Source organism: Rhopalosiphum maidis, chromosome 2, assembly GCF_003676215.2.
Source record: "Rhopalosiphum maidis isolate BTI-1 chromosome 2, ASM367621v3, whole genome shotgun sequence".
NCBI classification, from domain to species: Eukaryota; Metazoa; Arthropoda; class Insecta; order Hemiptera; family Aphididae; genus Rhopalosiphum; species Rhopalosiphum maidis.
The window spans coordinates 20,839,787-20,855,470 of NC_040878.1; the positions used below are offsets into that span (position 1 = coordinate 20,839,787).

The window sequence follows — 15,684 nt, forward strand, 5'->3', positions numbered from 1 at the left end:
TGTTCTAGTTATTAAATTTGATTGACGTTTAGCTTTATAATAATTCTTTTCTAATAGTGAAAGATAATAATTAAAAAAAATCAATTATTTTAAAAATATTTTACCTGGTTTGTAATTCTCCTTTTTCATTGACAAGAAATAAATCTTTTTTTTTTAAATTGTCAACATAGTAACGCAAATATTCTGGATAACACTGAGTTTCAGTAACATTTTCACAGACTTCTCGGCAAACATCTATCCATGCTTTCAAACGATCCTCACTAACTGCTAGATTTGATCTTAATTGCATTGCTTCTTTTTCGATTAATTCATGTTTGTTTAATTTACTTTCAAGGGTAGCAACTTTATTTTCTAAAATTTCTGTTTGCTTAACATCATTTCTAAAAAAATAAAAAAATAAATATTATAATTTTATAACAACTGATTTATTCACAATATAAATAGTTAAAAAAGTAAATCAGCACCTGTAAATAGCTACTTCTTCTCTTAATGAAACAAGTTCATTTTCCATAGAATTAAACCGTTTTAATTTTTCTCTTTGAGCATTAACTACCATAGCATTTTCTTGTAATGAAGCTAATTCATTTTCCAAACACTAAAAATAAAATTAATTAGACTTATTAGTTTTAAAAAAGCATATATACCAAAACAGTGTTAAAAAAAATAAAATAAGCTAATTTATAAGTTCTAAAATAAGATATAGTTACAAATTTCAAACTAAAATATGAAAATATACAAATAAATAAAGAACCATCTAAATTGTACCAATTATTTATATTCTTTTATAATAAATTATTTTAATTACTTTAATTCTTTGGTTAGCAGCGTTCATTTTGACTTGATCATTTTCCAATGTATTAATTTCAATTTGTTTTTTCCTTAAATTGCTGGTTAATTCTTCAATGTATTTTTCATTTGACCTAAAGCTGGCCATACACGATCCGGTTCGCCGGAGAGGTCGGACTGCGCAGTTTAACTGGCACAGTTTTAAACGATTCCCGACGACGACATACACGCCACGATTTGCCGGATACGCAGGACTGCGCAGTCACACGCTTTCCGGCCAATAGTCCTCAGCTGCGAGTCGTCGAATGTTCAAAATATTTATATTTTTTTGCCGTTTTTTTCAATCAGATTCTCTAACATATTTATCATATTATTTTTTTAAATTCACATTCAATATGTCAGCCCTAAATGACGACGCCATAGCTTTGGTAGGCTTAGCTCTAATTCTTAAAAACAAAAAACAAAAAAAACGCGAAAAACGGACCAAAGATTGGCTCTTAAAACGAAAAACCTACAGCCATGTCAATTTATTAAATGAATTGAGATTCCAACCACTGGATTTCAAAAATTATTTACGAATGGACGAGGATACTTATCGTAATCTTCTGTCAATGGTTGCGCCTTTAATACAAAAACAAGACACTGTAATGCGTAAAAGTATTTCTCCGCATGAGAGGTTAGCAGTTACCCTAAGGTTCCTCACAACTGGAAGGACTTACGAATACTTAAAATACACTTTAGTTATTTCATCTCAAGCACTTGGAAAAATTATTCCAGAGACCTGTGATGCTTTGTACCGAGTGCTACGTAAGGAATATTTAAGGGTAAGTACACAAAAATACAAAATATTGTAATGAATATATCATATTTTTTTATTTGATTATAAGTCATATTATGAATTATTATGAAATATGTAATTAATATTTATTAAAATCTATAATATGTAGGTACATAGTTTAGTTTTCAAGCGAGTTCATAAAATTAGTTATATAACAAGCAGCATTTTCTGGTTGAGTTTGATGTTAATTAGTTGTGTTGCCAGCAAAATCATCATTTTCTTGATACACGTAGACACCATTTTCAGAAAAACTGGAATTTGAACTCAAATTAGAAATTTGTACTAAAATTGGAATTTGAACTATGATTTCGCGAGTAAAAGCTTGATGTAGTTTCTGCTGCTGTTGTGAACTTATGGTTTAATGTCAAGCTACCCATTTCAGCCTCAAAAAGGATATCATTAATCAACTTTTCAGCAATGATTCGCTGCCTTTTTTCCAATTCCCTCAATCTCATAGCAAAACCTTTTGAAATAACGTCAAACCGATCTTCTTCTATTTTCGGTCGTTTAAAATGATCACGCACCGACAGCAACAACTCAGTAGTTAACTTTGCATCGTTTTTTTTAGATTTTTCTGCCCTTGGTGGATTAACGATATCTGATCGCTCAACTGTCGAATTTACCGAGTCGATTCCTTCTACTTCATTTTCCAGATTTTCATCTATGCCAATCTGAAATCAAAATGAGATTTTTTTTTATTATTTATTTAAAATTACAATGTGTCAACATATTACATGTTATTACAAGGTATTATTTCAAAAATGAGATTCATTTTATTTTAAAATTAAATAAAATTTTAATTTAATATAATTTTCAATTAAATTTTTTTTCAGTTTCCTACAACTGAAAAAGAATGGAAAGACATTGCACAATTATTCGAGGGACGTTGGAACATTCCACACTGTATTGGTGCGCTCGACGGAAAGCACATAAATATTGTTCCACCAGCTGGAAGTGGATCCGAATTTTTCAATTACAAAGGCCACCATAGTATGGTTCTCTTAGGATTAGTAAATGCAAATTATCAATTTCTATTGGCAGATTTTGGAACAAATGGCAGACATTCTGATGGGGGCGTTCTTCAGAATACAACGTTTTTCGAAAAACTACTAAATGAAGAATTAAACATTCCTTTTGCAGACAACATTGAGTGAAGTTCCAAGCAATTACCATATGTTTTTGTTTGCGATGATGCCTTTCCGTTACGAACTGATATGCTTAAACCGTTTCGACAATCACATTTGGATTGTTATGAAAAAAAAAAATTTAATTACAGGTTAAGTCGCGCACAACGAATCGTGGAAAATGCGTTCGGAATATTGGCAAATCGATTTCGTGTTTTCCATACACAAATTAATATTGAACCAAAAAAAATCGAAAAAATTGTAATGGCATCATGTGCATTACATAACTTTCTCATTGTAAATTCTCCTACTTCATACGCGCCTCAAAAATGTTTTTACCAAGAAGACATAGCAAACGGAAGTATAACTACGCTTGGATACAACGTTGAAAATAGTAATATGCATAGTTTAGATCGTCGTAACTCAGGGAATATTGCAAATAGGGCAAAACAAGTACGAGAAGATTTTATGAATTATTTCTGTAATGAAGGCACCGTGCCATGGCAAAATAAGTTTATCGCGTAATTTAGTATATAATATATTTATTATAAACGATATATTTGTATATTTGTATTTTTTTTTTTTTTTGTGTCTGACGACAACATTTGGAGCAGTAAAAATGCTTCAATTTTTGACTTCAGCCCCTCTTTGAAAAGGAAATCGAATCTAGTTGGTACTTTGGGGGGTCAAAAGTTAAAAATTTTCAATATTTTTTAAATGAGTCGGGAAAAACCCTAAAAAAATGACGGAAAAACGGGATTTTTTACGCAAAACCGGTTTTCGTCAAAATCGAATTTTTTAATTTGCTATAACTCAAAAACTAATCGATGTAAAATATTGAAATTTTCACAAAATGTTTATATTAGCGTTCTCCAAACACAGTTAAATTTTCAAAGAATTTTGACTTTTTTTAAACTATTAATAGACAATTGAAATTTTTAATTTTCATAAGTATTTTTTTTTAAAATAACGATAAAATTTTTTTGGCCGGTCAGAAAATCTTGAAAATTTAATACAAGGTTTCTTATAAGTTGTTCTTAAAGTGATAAAAAAAAATCCGAAATCGTTAGTCCCAATTTTTTTTTTTAAGTGCTTAAAGTTCGAATTTATACGAAATATGTAATGTAAATATGTATGTCAAAATTGCGAAAATTTGTAAGTAATTTTGTGGTTGAAAAATCGTAAAAAATTTTTCTTTTATAACTAAGTTTTGAAAATTTGGTACAAGGTTCTCCAAACATTTTTCTTCAAATATCTGTAAAAAAAACTCTACCGGATTCAGACAAAAATTTTTTATGAGTGTTTGAAATTAAAATTTTTACAAAACCGCGTTAAATAACGGTTTAGCCTCAAACGGTTTTTGATATTTGTTGTTATTCAAATAGTATAAGTCGTAAATACTTGAAAATTTTACCAGTTATTTAGATTGCCATTTTCTTTACGTGATTTGATTTTCAAAATATTTTGAATTTTTTTGAGCTATTTATAGACAATTGAAATTTTCAATTTTTTTTTATTTTTTTTTTATAAATGTTTTTTTAATATTTCAAAAAAATATAAAAAATATATTTCATGAAATTTTAGAACCTTAATTATTTTACCAACCTCAGATAGCTTTCATCTTTTGTGTCCAAATTTGATGTTGATTCTCGAGGCGTATCTTGGTCATTTAGAAAGTTCATCATATCATAATACTACAATTTTGGCCGATAAACATCGTCAGAAGAAGCTCCTGATTTGACAGAAGCTTCATATTTTTTTTTTATTTTCGGACGCTGCTTCTTAAATTGTTGATTTTTTTTACCACTAAATCCTTGTTTGCATCTGGTTCAAATTCTTTTAATTTTTCTACTAATACTTTGTAAGCCGCTTCTCTTAGTGGGCGGTCATGGTAAAGCTTAGATTTTGTTTGCCACAGACATGGATATGATTTATATAAATCTATAAATTCTTCCAAATTCTTACGGCTCATTATTATATTATATAATATAATTTAATAAAACATGTATAATATAATATAGTAAAGTACGTTAAATAAGTTGTAATAAATCGTAAAATAAGTAACAATGACAACAAAAAAAAAAACAAACCAAAAACAAAGGTTTATTGAAACTTCAATAAACATAAAAAGAACTATGCTGCAAAAGTGAACCAGCCGGTCGAACGACGGTAAACCAACATACGGCCATACACGATCCGGTATGCCTGTACAGTCATGACTGCGCAGGCCAAAAGAATCGTTTTTCGATTTTTTTCCGGCCGCCTGCACAGTCTCCGAAAACTGCGCAAACTTGTAACATACACGTTCCGGAAAAACTGTGCAGTCCGACCTCTCCGGCAAACCGGATCGTGTATGGCTAACGTTCTTATCATAGCCTCAATCTGCCTCATAAGGTCGTCGGGCAACCATACTATCTATAAACCTTGCTGTGAAGCACAATTAAAGATATTATATTATATTTTTTTATTGTGCTGTGAAGTTTGTGTATTATTTATAACCAAAGACTTATAGAAAACTTCTATAAGTCCATGTCTATAACTATGCTAAATCATCACTCTTTATCACGGCTTAAATCATGCTCTTTATCTATAGTGAACCGGCCAATCGAAAAATTACGTTCCGCAGCGGTCATTTCGAAAATTTCCTCCGTCAGTTTATGAGCGTAATTGTATAATGTTGAAAATGTTGATGCGGCCGCCGACTATAGTTGTTCGTAGGGAGTATGCAGTTGCATACTCTGAAGCTCTTTAACGGACGAACTCTGAAAGGAAACTTTTTGCGCAAGAAAAATAATTATAGGGGCCCCAGTGCCTTTCTGCATACCCTGAAAAAGAGGTCAGCGCACGCCTATGTCTGTTGCTGCGCCACCAGTACACATAGAATATAGATTAAATATACACTTAAATATTTCTACTTTACATATTTTGGTAGGTCAATCAGTTTGTTTCTATTTTTTAGGGTTAGACCTAATAATAATCCAGCAAAATCCTCCAAACATGGCTTGGATGCATGGGTGGATAGGTCCACCGGGAAATTGGGATTTTCCCAGTAGGTCCTCGCCTATGTTTAATGTTGAGGCCCCTCCCTGACTTCAGTCCCATAATATACTACTTTATACAAATTACAAATATAACCTTTAGGTAATGTTAAATGTAACTACTATTTTAGTGTGTATCTACTTTTTACAACTTTGTTCATAAAAAGTTTTATGATAGAAATTTTAACCACATACCTACAAAGAATATGACAATGATCAATCACATTCTAAATCAGTTGAAAATCAATTGAATAAACTCAACAGTGGAACAATTATTGTAGAAAATAAACACCTTACTATAAATAGTACGAGTATTATCTGAAAACTATTTTAAAAGACCAACACTGGCAAATTTTTCAAAATTTTGGTCATTCCATCATATTCAACCGAAGATTAATGTTCCTTTTGCACCAATAAAAACTTTTAATCAAAATTATGGTGAGAATCGTAAATGGGTATCTTATAGTTTCAAACATAAAGCTTCATTTTGTTGTATTTGTATCTGTTATGGTGATGGAACATGGAACTGGTCCATTTATCGATACGGATACAGAAAATATATTAATTTTGGGAATTGTTTATTCTAAGCGTATTGTAAATGTGTTGGTTGATCACTAAACCTGGCTGCCATGGCATGAAGAAACTTTCTTACAGAATGATCTAAGAAATACATTTATAAATAATTTAAAGTAAAATAAAACAATTTAACATAAATTTAATAATAAACCTAATTTAGTTTTGTCTAGGGGACAGTCTTCTCTCTGATGTTTATCCTCAGACTGGTCTGTTTTTAAAATCATAAAATACAACTTGTGTCATACAAGATACAATATACCTAATTATTAATGCTATGCAAGTACTGTTATGATCTTATGGAGTTGCATATATTTGTGACGACCGACATACCGTTATTAAAAAAATAGTAATTTTATTTACCTATATAAAATAATAAATTCTAGTTTTACCCCAAAAACCAGCAGTGCATTTTTTAAGTAACTTAATTTGTATAAATGTTTAACTATCATTAATGAAGATGATTAAATTCAGCAATGTTTTCATTCATTTTAGACATTTTATAATATTATGTTTTATAATTTTTATTATTAAGACTCAAGAAGTGGTTTATTTTTAATTAGTGTGTTAAGGTTAACTACTATATTATACTGTATATATATTTGTTATCATTTATCAGTAGTTATATTAACAACTACTGTTTAACATAGGCATAATTTGAGTTTTAAATTTGGGGGGGCTATTATAATTTTTATGTATGTACTGTGTGTATGCTCCCTGAGATATGTAAGCTGGAAGGGATGCTTACAAATAATTTTAGGGGGCTATGGTTGATTTTGAGGGGGCTTAGCCCCCCTTAAATTGTGTTTATGCTTGCATAGAGTAATAACACAGAATATATTTTATTTTGTGGTAATAATTTAACACATAGACCTATAAAGACCTAAATTATTAGGTCTATGGTTTAAAATTATGTTATACATTAAACAAAGATAATGAATTAAATAGTATTCAAAATTCATACACAGATATGTATAATAATTATCATAAAACTTAAGTAATGTTATATAAAATAACGAATAAACCGAGTTAACTTTTTGTAAGCTGTGACACTGTGGTGATACAAGAATATGAATTACTGATAAAATTGTAAATTTAAATTATTATAACAAGTATTTGAAAAAAAATGTTAAAGCTATTAATACTATTCAATACATATTAGTAGATAAATATGTTTATAATCAACACTTCCAACTTATTAAGCATAATTAGTAACCTTTTGTCTACATATTAATTTAAAAAATGTTTGTAATATTAAAATAAATATTGTAAATAATGTAGTATTTATATGTTCCTTTCAAAAAAGTTGTGGTTTTAGTATCTTACCGAGTTTTTTATAATTAAACTTGGATAGAAAATTAAAAGAATAATAGTTATTTCCATTTATTACAATATAAATATATTATATTAATTACAAAATATAGGTATCAAGTCCATAATATTATCATTATTTATTAAAATAACAATGATAGATTAAAAATGGAATGTTTTAGTACAAAATATCTTAATAAAAATGGACAGTTAAACAATAAAATTATAAAACCATCATATTGTAATAAATACATAGGTAATTAGTTAAATAGTTCTACAATACTCTATGTAGAACCATGTTGAAATTATTCAACTAATTCTGTGAATAAGTAAGATTTCCGTGATTTCTCAATTCCGGTTGAACAATTTCCAATAAGAAACTGCTTGTTAATTTCAGTTAAGTATTTAATTGCACTTTGATACATTCTTTCTGATATTTGTATTTCTGTAACAAAGTAATCATTCCTCCATTTTTCTACAAATTCAGAAGACGTATGCCAAATAATACTTGAGCAATTTTTTCTATTAAGTGTAAGAATGTTATTACAATTAGGATTTAAAGCAATAGCAAATTCATTTTTTTTAATAACTTTCATCAATAAATAATGATAGACATTTTCAGAGTCCTTGAATTTCATTATAACATGTGAAATTGGTCCGAGCATTGTTTTAACAATATCATCTACTAAAATAGCAAAACAGTCATATGGTGGGGCGTACGTTTGTTCATCATTATCTCCAAATTTAAAATTGACAGAGTCTAACCACAACCTTAAACCATATTCTACGCATACACCTAAACATAAATTACAATTTTTACATTTGACGGAATTGGATGATGTCCAATGTTTATTTCTTATATAGATTGATACTTTGTCATAGTAACAGTCATCTTCTTGTGGATGGAAAACTAAATTTTCTGTTCCTCCGTGACAAAACATATGATCAACTTCATACAACTCTACTGGTAAGACTCTGCGAAAATTAAATGATTTTCTGTCAATTAAGTTTTGACATGAGCAACATGTAATGAAGACTTCTTCAGCACTTTTCACTTTAGGCATGTATTCAGGTGTGAATGAAAAGCAAGACGATTCAGTTTTGGGGCAACTATTCAACTGCGCTCGAAATAGTAATTTATTGCCATAAACTTTGATATCTCTAACTTCATCTTCTTCAAATGTATACTCATTAATTTTTAAAGTATATGTGTCTTTTTCTGCTAATGTTATACTAATTGATTTCACATCAACTTCTATGTCATAATCAATAGGTACATTATCGGAAAACGTTATATAAACTTGACATGATAATACGTATATTTCAAATTCAATACATACATGTTTAATGTGCATTTTAGGGTATGGAAACGATTAAAATTAAAAACACAATATCACAATAAAAAAAAGTCCATTTACGTTAATCAACTTAGAAATTATAAAAATTAATAACTATTAACAAATAATTAACTATCAATATTCAATATTAATTTAAAAATAATGGTTATTATTTAAAGCCAACTAAAAACCATAACCTTAAATTTTAATACTTTTGTATTAAGCAGTAAAGACTTATAACTTCTTTGAAAAGAGGTATGTTCATTTTGCCCATTTGAGTTGTGTACCAATTAGTTAACAGGCAATTCGGATATTGTAATTTGTATTTTAATTTTTTTTCTTTGACTTTTTGTTGGTAAACTACTTTAATATAATTTAAATTTAAATTATTTCTAGAAATTTAGATTAAACTGCAATATACATATTTATATTTGTATATTCGATGTAATGTCATATAGTACAGGTATATCATTACCATACAAAATTATAAATATTGTGTTTTGTAGAATTTGTTATTGCCTAATGTGAATTAGATAATCTTCAGTAATCCAGACAGCAGACGCTAGATAGTTACTGCCGTTGATGCCGTTACTGGTTACTGGAGTCATTTCTCAATTACATTTGTTGATTGTTTAAAGATAAATCATCGAGTTATAATGTTATTTGACGTTTATTAAATGTTTATTGGTTTTTATTTTATTATTCCTGTATTTCGTTTTGTTAATTATTATTATTATTTATAATACTTTATGGATTTTTAATAAAAAAATTAATAAAGTACTTTTAATTTTATGAACTTAAATAGTTTTGTATTAAATTAAACCAGCAGTTTTAAATTCTTAATCATAATCATCATGAATAAATCTAAAGATAATGATCAAACATTTGTTATTAAAATATTGGACGATTTACGATCAAATAATCGGACTAAACCATTAAGGATGCATTATGATACCAGCATGATTTCTGCAAATGATTCATTGTTATTATCAAACAAACGACGACGGTCTTGTAGTCCTGATTTACAAGAATCTATGCTCAGTATGATTAAGTATAAAAATATTATAAACTTGTACTATTATAAATATAAATTTTGTGTTTTCAGCACCCGTAACTTCACCGTGGGAATCTCGTCGTATTAAACAAGAGTTAGTTAATGCTCGTGCTGAAATTGCCTCTCTCCAAGAAAGAAATAAGACACTTTTCAACCTTAAAAAAGAATCAGATATTTTGTTTGATAAAGAAAAATCTGCTTTAGAACACAATATCAATAAATCAAAATTAATGGTTTGGAATTTTTAAATTAACACTAATATATATTTTATCATTTTGTTCTAATGGTTTTAGATTGATCAGTTAGATAACAGGCTTAAAGAAATCCGATATGAAAAATCAAATTTAAAAGAAGAAAATGATAGCTTAATGAAAAAACTTGAATCATTAGTGGAAGAAAACAAGCGTTGGACATCAAATCTTGAAAAAGAAAACAAGGAACTTGAAGATAAACTTACCAGTGTAAATATTTCAACTTAATAATTTTATACATTTTTTTGTTTGAAATCTATTTAACAACTGGTTTTTTAAAACCATATTTATTTCATTATAACTTATAAATGACAATAAGAACTAGGGAAATAATTTAATTTAATTTATCACACAAAAAAAGTTTGAACATTACTTTAATTTTGTTTTTGATTTTTATGACTTAAGTAAATAGTTTAACAAATATTTGCTACTCACATTAATCTTCTCTGGTCGCTGAAAGTTATTATATGGTCTATAACTTGATCAGAAAATTAATTAAACTATTCAGTTTTTATCTATATTATTCATATCTATGATTCATAGATGATACATTAAGAAGACATTGTATCCACGTTTTAATATACTTTGTCTTACTAATGTACACCATACCAAATTTGAGTTCAAAAAAATCCATTTTATGCTCTTTGCTTTTATAGTAGAGTACATTTACTTATTATTCAAGTAGGGTATCAAATACATTTTTATTGGTATTTTAATATTAAACTGAGTTATAGATATGTAAAATATTAAAACTTTAAATTCTCATTACTTACTTTAAAATTAAAACATCAATTAAACCTTAAGTAATTTCCTAGGTAATATTATTACTTTTCAGTTTGATAATTTATTAGGTAATTCACTCTAATATTAGAGCTAATAGCATAAAATAGATTTTGCTGATTGTGAATTAGCCATATTGTACATTATTAAGACAGAGACAACACACGCGGATAAAAATTCTTAAGAATAATGTATGTGTGTGTAATTAGTAAATACTGTGAATCATATATCAAAATTTTAATTTTAAAAATTAAAATTGTATTATCCAAATAACGCCTATTTTGATTTATTAATTACAAAATAAATTTTATTAAAAAAAACCTCCAATGTTTAAATTATGTTGTAAACTTGACATATGCCTAACGTGACCATAATTTTTTTGCGTAAAATGACATTAATAAAAATATAGTACAACATAGTGTTTTTATTATAAAAAAAACATTAATTTATTATGTAAAAATAAAAATAACAAAACAAAACACAGACAAATGTTGTAAAAGATTAAATTAATTGGCTAGTTTTTAATATTTTCTAAATCCATAACTCTGAAATACTGACTTAGATTTTTTTACTTATTTTTGTATCATTTTTATCTCTAGACTATAGACTATTGCCTTTAAGGGTTTACAGTATAAAATTTATATGTATATTAGTGTATAGTATGCTTATTAATATAATGTTTTTTGTTATGAATGTTTTTCAAAACTAGACATTTTTGGGTTCTTTGGAGACAGTGGATACAAAGCTAGAAAGCTAAATGTATGGTCACGTTACATATGCCCATTTTTTACATATTTTTAATACAATTTTTTTAAGTAATTCTATGAAATCTTAATAATGCTTATTATTTAATTTAACATTTAAATAAATAATATTTATAGGTGACTTCAGAGCTCACAAAATACCAAAATGAAAGTGTGTCAAGAAATTGTACTGATTATGAATTAAGTGAACTGAAAAAAACTCTTAGGTCAAATGAAAAATACATTGAAGAATTAACCAGTAATTTAAGGAAAAAACAAATTGAAATTAATACATTGGAAAATGATCAAGTCAAAATGAACGCTGCTAACCAAAGAATTAAAGTAATTAAAATAATTTATTATAAAAGAATATAAATAATTGGTACAATTTAGATGGTTCTTTATTTATTTGTATATTTTCATATTTTAGTTTGAAATTTGTAACTATATCTTATTTTAGAACTTATAAATTAGCTTATTTTATTTTTTTTAACACTGTTTTGGTATATATGCTTTTTTAAAACTAATAAGTCTAATTAATTTTATTTTTAGTGTTTGGAAAATGAATTAGCTTCATTACAAGAAAATGCTATGGTAGTTAATGCTCAAAGAGAAAAATTAAAACGGTTTAATTCTATGGAAAATGAACTTGTTTCATTAAGAGAAGAAGTAGCTATTTACAGGTGCTGATTTACTTTTTTAACTATTTATATTGTGAATAAATCAGTTGTTATAAAATTATAATATTAATTTTTTTATTTTTTTAGAAATGATGTTAAGCAAACAGAAATTTTAGAAAATAAAGTTGCTACCCTTGAAAGTAAATTAAACAAACATGAATTAATCGAAAAAGAAGCAATGCAATTAAGATCAAATCTAGCAGTTAGTGAGGATCGTTTGAAAGCATGGATAGATGTTTGCCGAGAAGTCTGTGAAAATGTTACTGAAACTCAGTGTTATCCAGAATATTTGCGTTACTATGTTGACAATTTAAAAAAAAAAGATTTATTTCTTGTCAATGAAAAAGGAGAATTACAAACCAGGTAAAATATTTTTAAAATAATTGATTTTTTTTAATTATTATCTTTCACTATTAGAAAAGAATTATTATATATATATATTGTTATAATTGGCTGTATATATAACTAATAATATTTTTTCTAGTATTGCTCGATTGGAATTAAAACTTAAACAAATGGAAGTTGAGTTGCTTAAAGCAAAAGAACAAATAGTTATTGGAACAAATAATAATAACAAAAATGAATTAATTATTAAACGGTTAAAGAAACAAATCTTCATTATTACATGGGTATATAATACATTTTATAGACTACTGTAGTATATATTATATTTTATTAATAAATCAATATTTTAGGAACGTAATGATTTAAGAGAACTTTTAGATTCATTCCAAAAAGAAGTAACTGTCATAGGTAATATAAATGGTGAAGATACAAAGATGGAAGCATTAGATAAAGCTATAAATGGTTATAAATCGCGTATGAATCAAATTGAGACAGATCCATCAATGTATGTTCCTACTGATAGTAATAAACGTTGGATTGAAGAAAAAAATACTCTTTTAAAAGAAAGAGACGACCTTATTAATAAATGTAAACAATTGGAAAACAAATGTATTGATTTAAATGATCAAATAGATCATAGAGCTTTGAAAGGAGATTTTAATTTAAAAGACACTAAAGTGTTACACTTCAAGTATGTAACAGATCATTCATTGCATTTCAAGTTTCAACAATTATCTATCTTTTTAATAATTTTTATAGAATGAATCCCGCATCTGAAGGATTCAATCATTATCAAAATGAATTAGTAAAAGCTAGACAAGAAATAGAAAAATTGAAGGAACGTATTAAAGCAATGAACGAAGGTATTTCTATGAATCTTACACAAGTGGTTGATAATAGAGTTGAAACAAATGCATCCCAGGAAATAGAAGGTTAGTATATTTTTTAAATTAAAATAACCTAAAATACATGACATTTATTACACTTTAGGACTTAAAGAAAAATTGAAATCTCAAGAAATTCAAAATCAAAGGCTACGTGAAGTTTTTAAAAAGAGTAGTCAAGAATTTAGAGAGTCTGTTTACACATTGTTAGGTTTTAAGGTTGATGGACTTCAGAATAATATGTATAGACTGACAAGTCAATTTGCTTTTCACGAGGAAGACAACTTAATGTTCCAAGTATTTATTTTTATTTTTTGTTTGAAATTATTTATTTGCGATCTATAGGTACCTTACTTCTTAATGTACAATAAGAAAATTAGTAAATTTAATGTTACTTCTATAATTTAACATAAAAGGTGTAAAAAGAGGCACATATGACTTGCTAACCTAATCTAAACATAAATTATTTTCTTTATTATGAGTAAGAACAAACTCGGTGGTTGACAAAAATACATTGTAGTTCACATATCTTTCCCGACTATGGCTGTAACCTCACTTTTCCAACATCTTAACCCCCACTTGAACAACTACCTGTTGTGACCGTGTATCATAAATGATCATTATTGAATCAGCCAACAAGGGGTCAGTAAACGTTCAGAGCTCAATTGCTGATGCACAAACCATGCTGTTTTTATGCTAAATATAGTATAAGAGTTATGATTGTATAGTTTTATTTTGTTTATTAAACACTGAATAGTTTTCTAGGTTATGTATGTTCTAAACACCAATTTGGGTTACTTAGTAGAATATTTCTATGAAATTGGGAGATATTCTATTATGTTGATATTGTATTTTATAATCAATTATGAAGTTCATTAAAGGGGGGGGGGTTGTGTTTTGTGGTTTTTATTTTTAGGTATTTGTGTAATAAGTTGTAAGTAATGGACAAAGTATTTAGTAACTGGCTGAAGACAAATGAATTACATTTTTAGATAATTTAGATTCTTATTATTAAAATTTAGAAAAGATGTGTAATGTTTTTGCTTATTGGTGATTCTGTTGGCATTCTATAAAAGTATGGTTAACAGATATATTTTTTGGGAGCTTTTTAAATTTATTTTTTCTATGCGCTTTCTATGCAATTATGGTTTGATTGTCTTTATATTATTTGTATGGAACTTTGAATCAATTATGTTTATGATTTGATTCGACATAAGTAAGGGATTACTTGTCGTTTAGGAAATATCTATTATTAGTATTGGATTTATCACTGATATGGAAGGTTTATTTGACACACTATAAGCAAAACTGGAAAAATTAGCTGCGAGAGAGTTAAGTTTTTGAAATAATATGGTTAAAAAGAGTACATATGCTTAAATAATGGTATACAAAAAGATAAAATAATAGCTCTAGGTTGTTGGAGAAATTGTTGGACTGCACTGAAATAAAATTATTACTTATTAACTGGAGTATGTCTTTTAAATAAAAAAATATAAGTAGAACTTAATGTAATACTTGGTAATAATATATACATATTTAATGGCACACTGTTAATGAACCATAATTAACTGATATTTTTTTTTCAGTTAAATGAAGGTTCAATGCATTTGTTAGAAACTCCTTTTTCAAAAACTATTGAAGAAATGATTGCCTTACATCTTGGTCAACAACGCTCAATACCAGTTTTACTATCTAGTCTGACTATTGACTTGTTTAGTAAACAAAGTATGATCATGACTGCTGATTCTACACGGCTTGAATCAGCCATTAATTAGACTAAAAATTCAACATAACTTGAATTGGCCTTCTATCAATGTTTATTTTAAAATAAATGTAAAATGTAAAAAATATCAAATATATAATATATATTATGTATAATATATAAATTGACTTGCATCAAAAAATAATTTATACGTTTTTGCATTACATATTATTAAATA

At 27.2% G+C, this 15,684-nt stretch overlaps 5 protein-coding genes across 6 annotated transcripts; 2 read left to right on the forward strand and 3 right to left on the reverse strand.

Annotated features, from left to right (window-relative positions):
* Positions 1 to 54: 54 nt before the first annotated feature.
* Positions 55 to 960, reverse strand: LOC113552133. The gene is made up of 3 exons (XM_026954842.1): positions 806 to 960; positions 465 to 595; positions 55 to 380 (listed from the first exon to the last, which is right to left on the reverse strand). The coding sequence occupies exons 1-3, from the start codon at positions 932 to 934 to the stop codon at positions 101 to 103; spliced, it is 540 nt and encodes a 179-aa protein (XP_026810643.1). The 5' UTR covers positions 935 to 960; the 3' UTR covers positions 55 to 100.
* Positions 961 to 1,074: 114 nt separating this feature from the next.
* Positions 1,075 to 3,239, forward strand: LOC113552131. The gene is made up of 2 exons (XM_026954840.1): positions 1,075 to 1,610; positions 2,458 to 3,239. Exons 1-2 carry the CDS (start codon positions 1,092 to 1,094, stop codon positions 2,776 to 2,778), a joined length of 840 nt encoding a protein of 279 aa, XP_026810641.1. The 5' UTR covers positions 1,075 to 1,091; the 3' UTR covers positions 2,779 to 3,239.
* On the reverse strand, positions 1,740 to 9,160 carry LOC113552134. 2 transcript variants are annotated; one of them, XM_026954843.1, is made up of 2 exons: positions 9,011 to 9,160; positions 1,740 to 2,295 (listed from the first exon to the last, which is right to left on the reverse strand). In XM_026954843.1, the coding sequence occupies exons 1-2, from the start codon at positions 9,023 to 9,025 to the stop codon at positions 1,894 to 1,896; spliced, it is 417 nt and encodes a 138-aa protein (XP_026810644.1). In that variant the 5' UTR covers positions 9,026 to 9,160; the 3' UTR covers positions 1,740 to 1,893. The 2 variants fall into 2 exon arrangements, 1 of the variants encoding a protein (XP_026810644.1); XR_003405158.1 differs by lacking the exon at positions 9,011 to 9,160 and adding an exon at positions 4,354 to 4,512 and having other exon boundaries at positions 2,166 to 2,295.
* Positions 7,847 to 9,154, reverse strand: LOC113552130. The gene has a single exon (XM_026954839.1). The coding sequence runs from the start codon at positions 9,023 to 9,025 to the stop codon at positions 7,976 to 7,978; it is 1,050 nt and encodes a 349-aa protein (XP_026810640.1). The 5' UTR covers positions 9,026 to 9,154; the 3' UTR covers positions 7,847 to 7,975.
* A 378-nt stretch (positions 9,161 to 9,538) lies between the features above and the next one.
* Positions 9,539 to 15,643, forward strand: LOC113551923 (mitotic spindle assembly checkpoint protein MAD1-like). Its single transcript, XM_026954503.1, has 11 exons — positions 9,539 to 10,048; positions 10,113 to 10,294; positions 10,355 to 10,522; positions 11,974 to 12,177; positions 12,388 to 12,518; positions 12,603 to 12,878; positions 13,000 to 13,144; positions 13,211 to 13,551; positions 13,620 to 13,792; positions 13,851 to 14,041; positions 15,331 to 15,643. The coding sequence occupies exons 1-11, from the start codon at positions 9,862 to 9,864 to the stop codon at positions 15,517 to 15,519; spliced, it is 2,187 nt and encodes a 728-aa protein (XP_026810304.1). The 5' UTR covers positions 9,539 to 9,861; the 3' UTR covers positions 15,520 to 15,643.
* Positions 15,644 to 15,684: the final 41 nt, after the last annotated feature.

Coding starts and splice junctions, on each gene's coding strand:
- LOC113552133 (XM_026954842.1), bottom strand. CDS start 934: ATGGCCAGCTTTAGGTCAAATGAAAAATACATTGAAGAATTAACCAGC. Junction 596..805: donor CTGCTAACCAAAGAATTAAA/GTAATTAAAATA, acceptor TTTTATTTTTAG/TGTTTGGAAAATGAATTAGC. Junction 381..464: donor GAAGAAGTAGCTATTTACAG/GTGCTGATTTAC, acceptor TTATTTTTTTAG/AAATGATGTTAAGCAAACAG.
- LOC113552131 (XM_026954840.1), top strand. CDS start 1,092: ATGTTCAAAATATTTATATTTTTTTGCCGTTTTTTTCAATCAGATTCT. Junction 1,611..2,457: donor TACGTAAGGAATATTTAAGG/GTAAGTACACAA, acceptor ATTTTTTTTCAG/TTTCCTACAACTGAAAAAGA.
- LOC113552130 (XM_026954839.1), bottom strand. CDS start 9,025: ATGCACATTAAACATGTATGTATTGAATTTGAAATATACGTATTATCA.
- LOC113551923 (XM_026954503.1), top strand. CDS start 9,862: ATGAATAAATCTAAAGATAATGATCAAACATTTGTTATTAAAATATTG. Junction 10,523..11,973: donor TTGAAGATAAACTTACCAGT/GTAAATATTTCA, acceptor TAATATTTATAG/GTGACTTCAGAGCTCACAAA. Junction 13,145..13,210: donor AAATCTTCATTATTACATGG/GTATATAATACA, acceptor TCAATATTTTAG/GAACGTAATGATTTAAGAGA.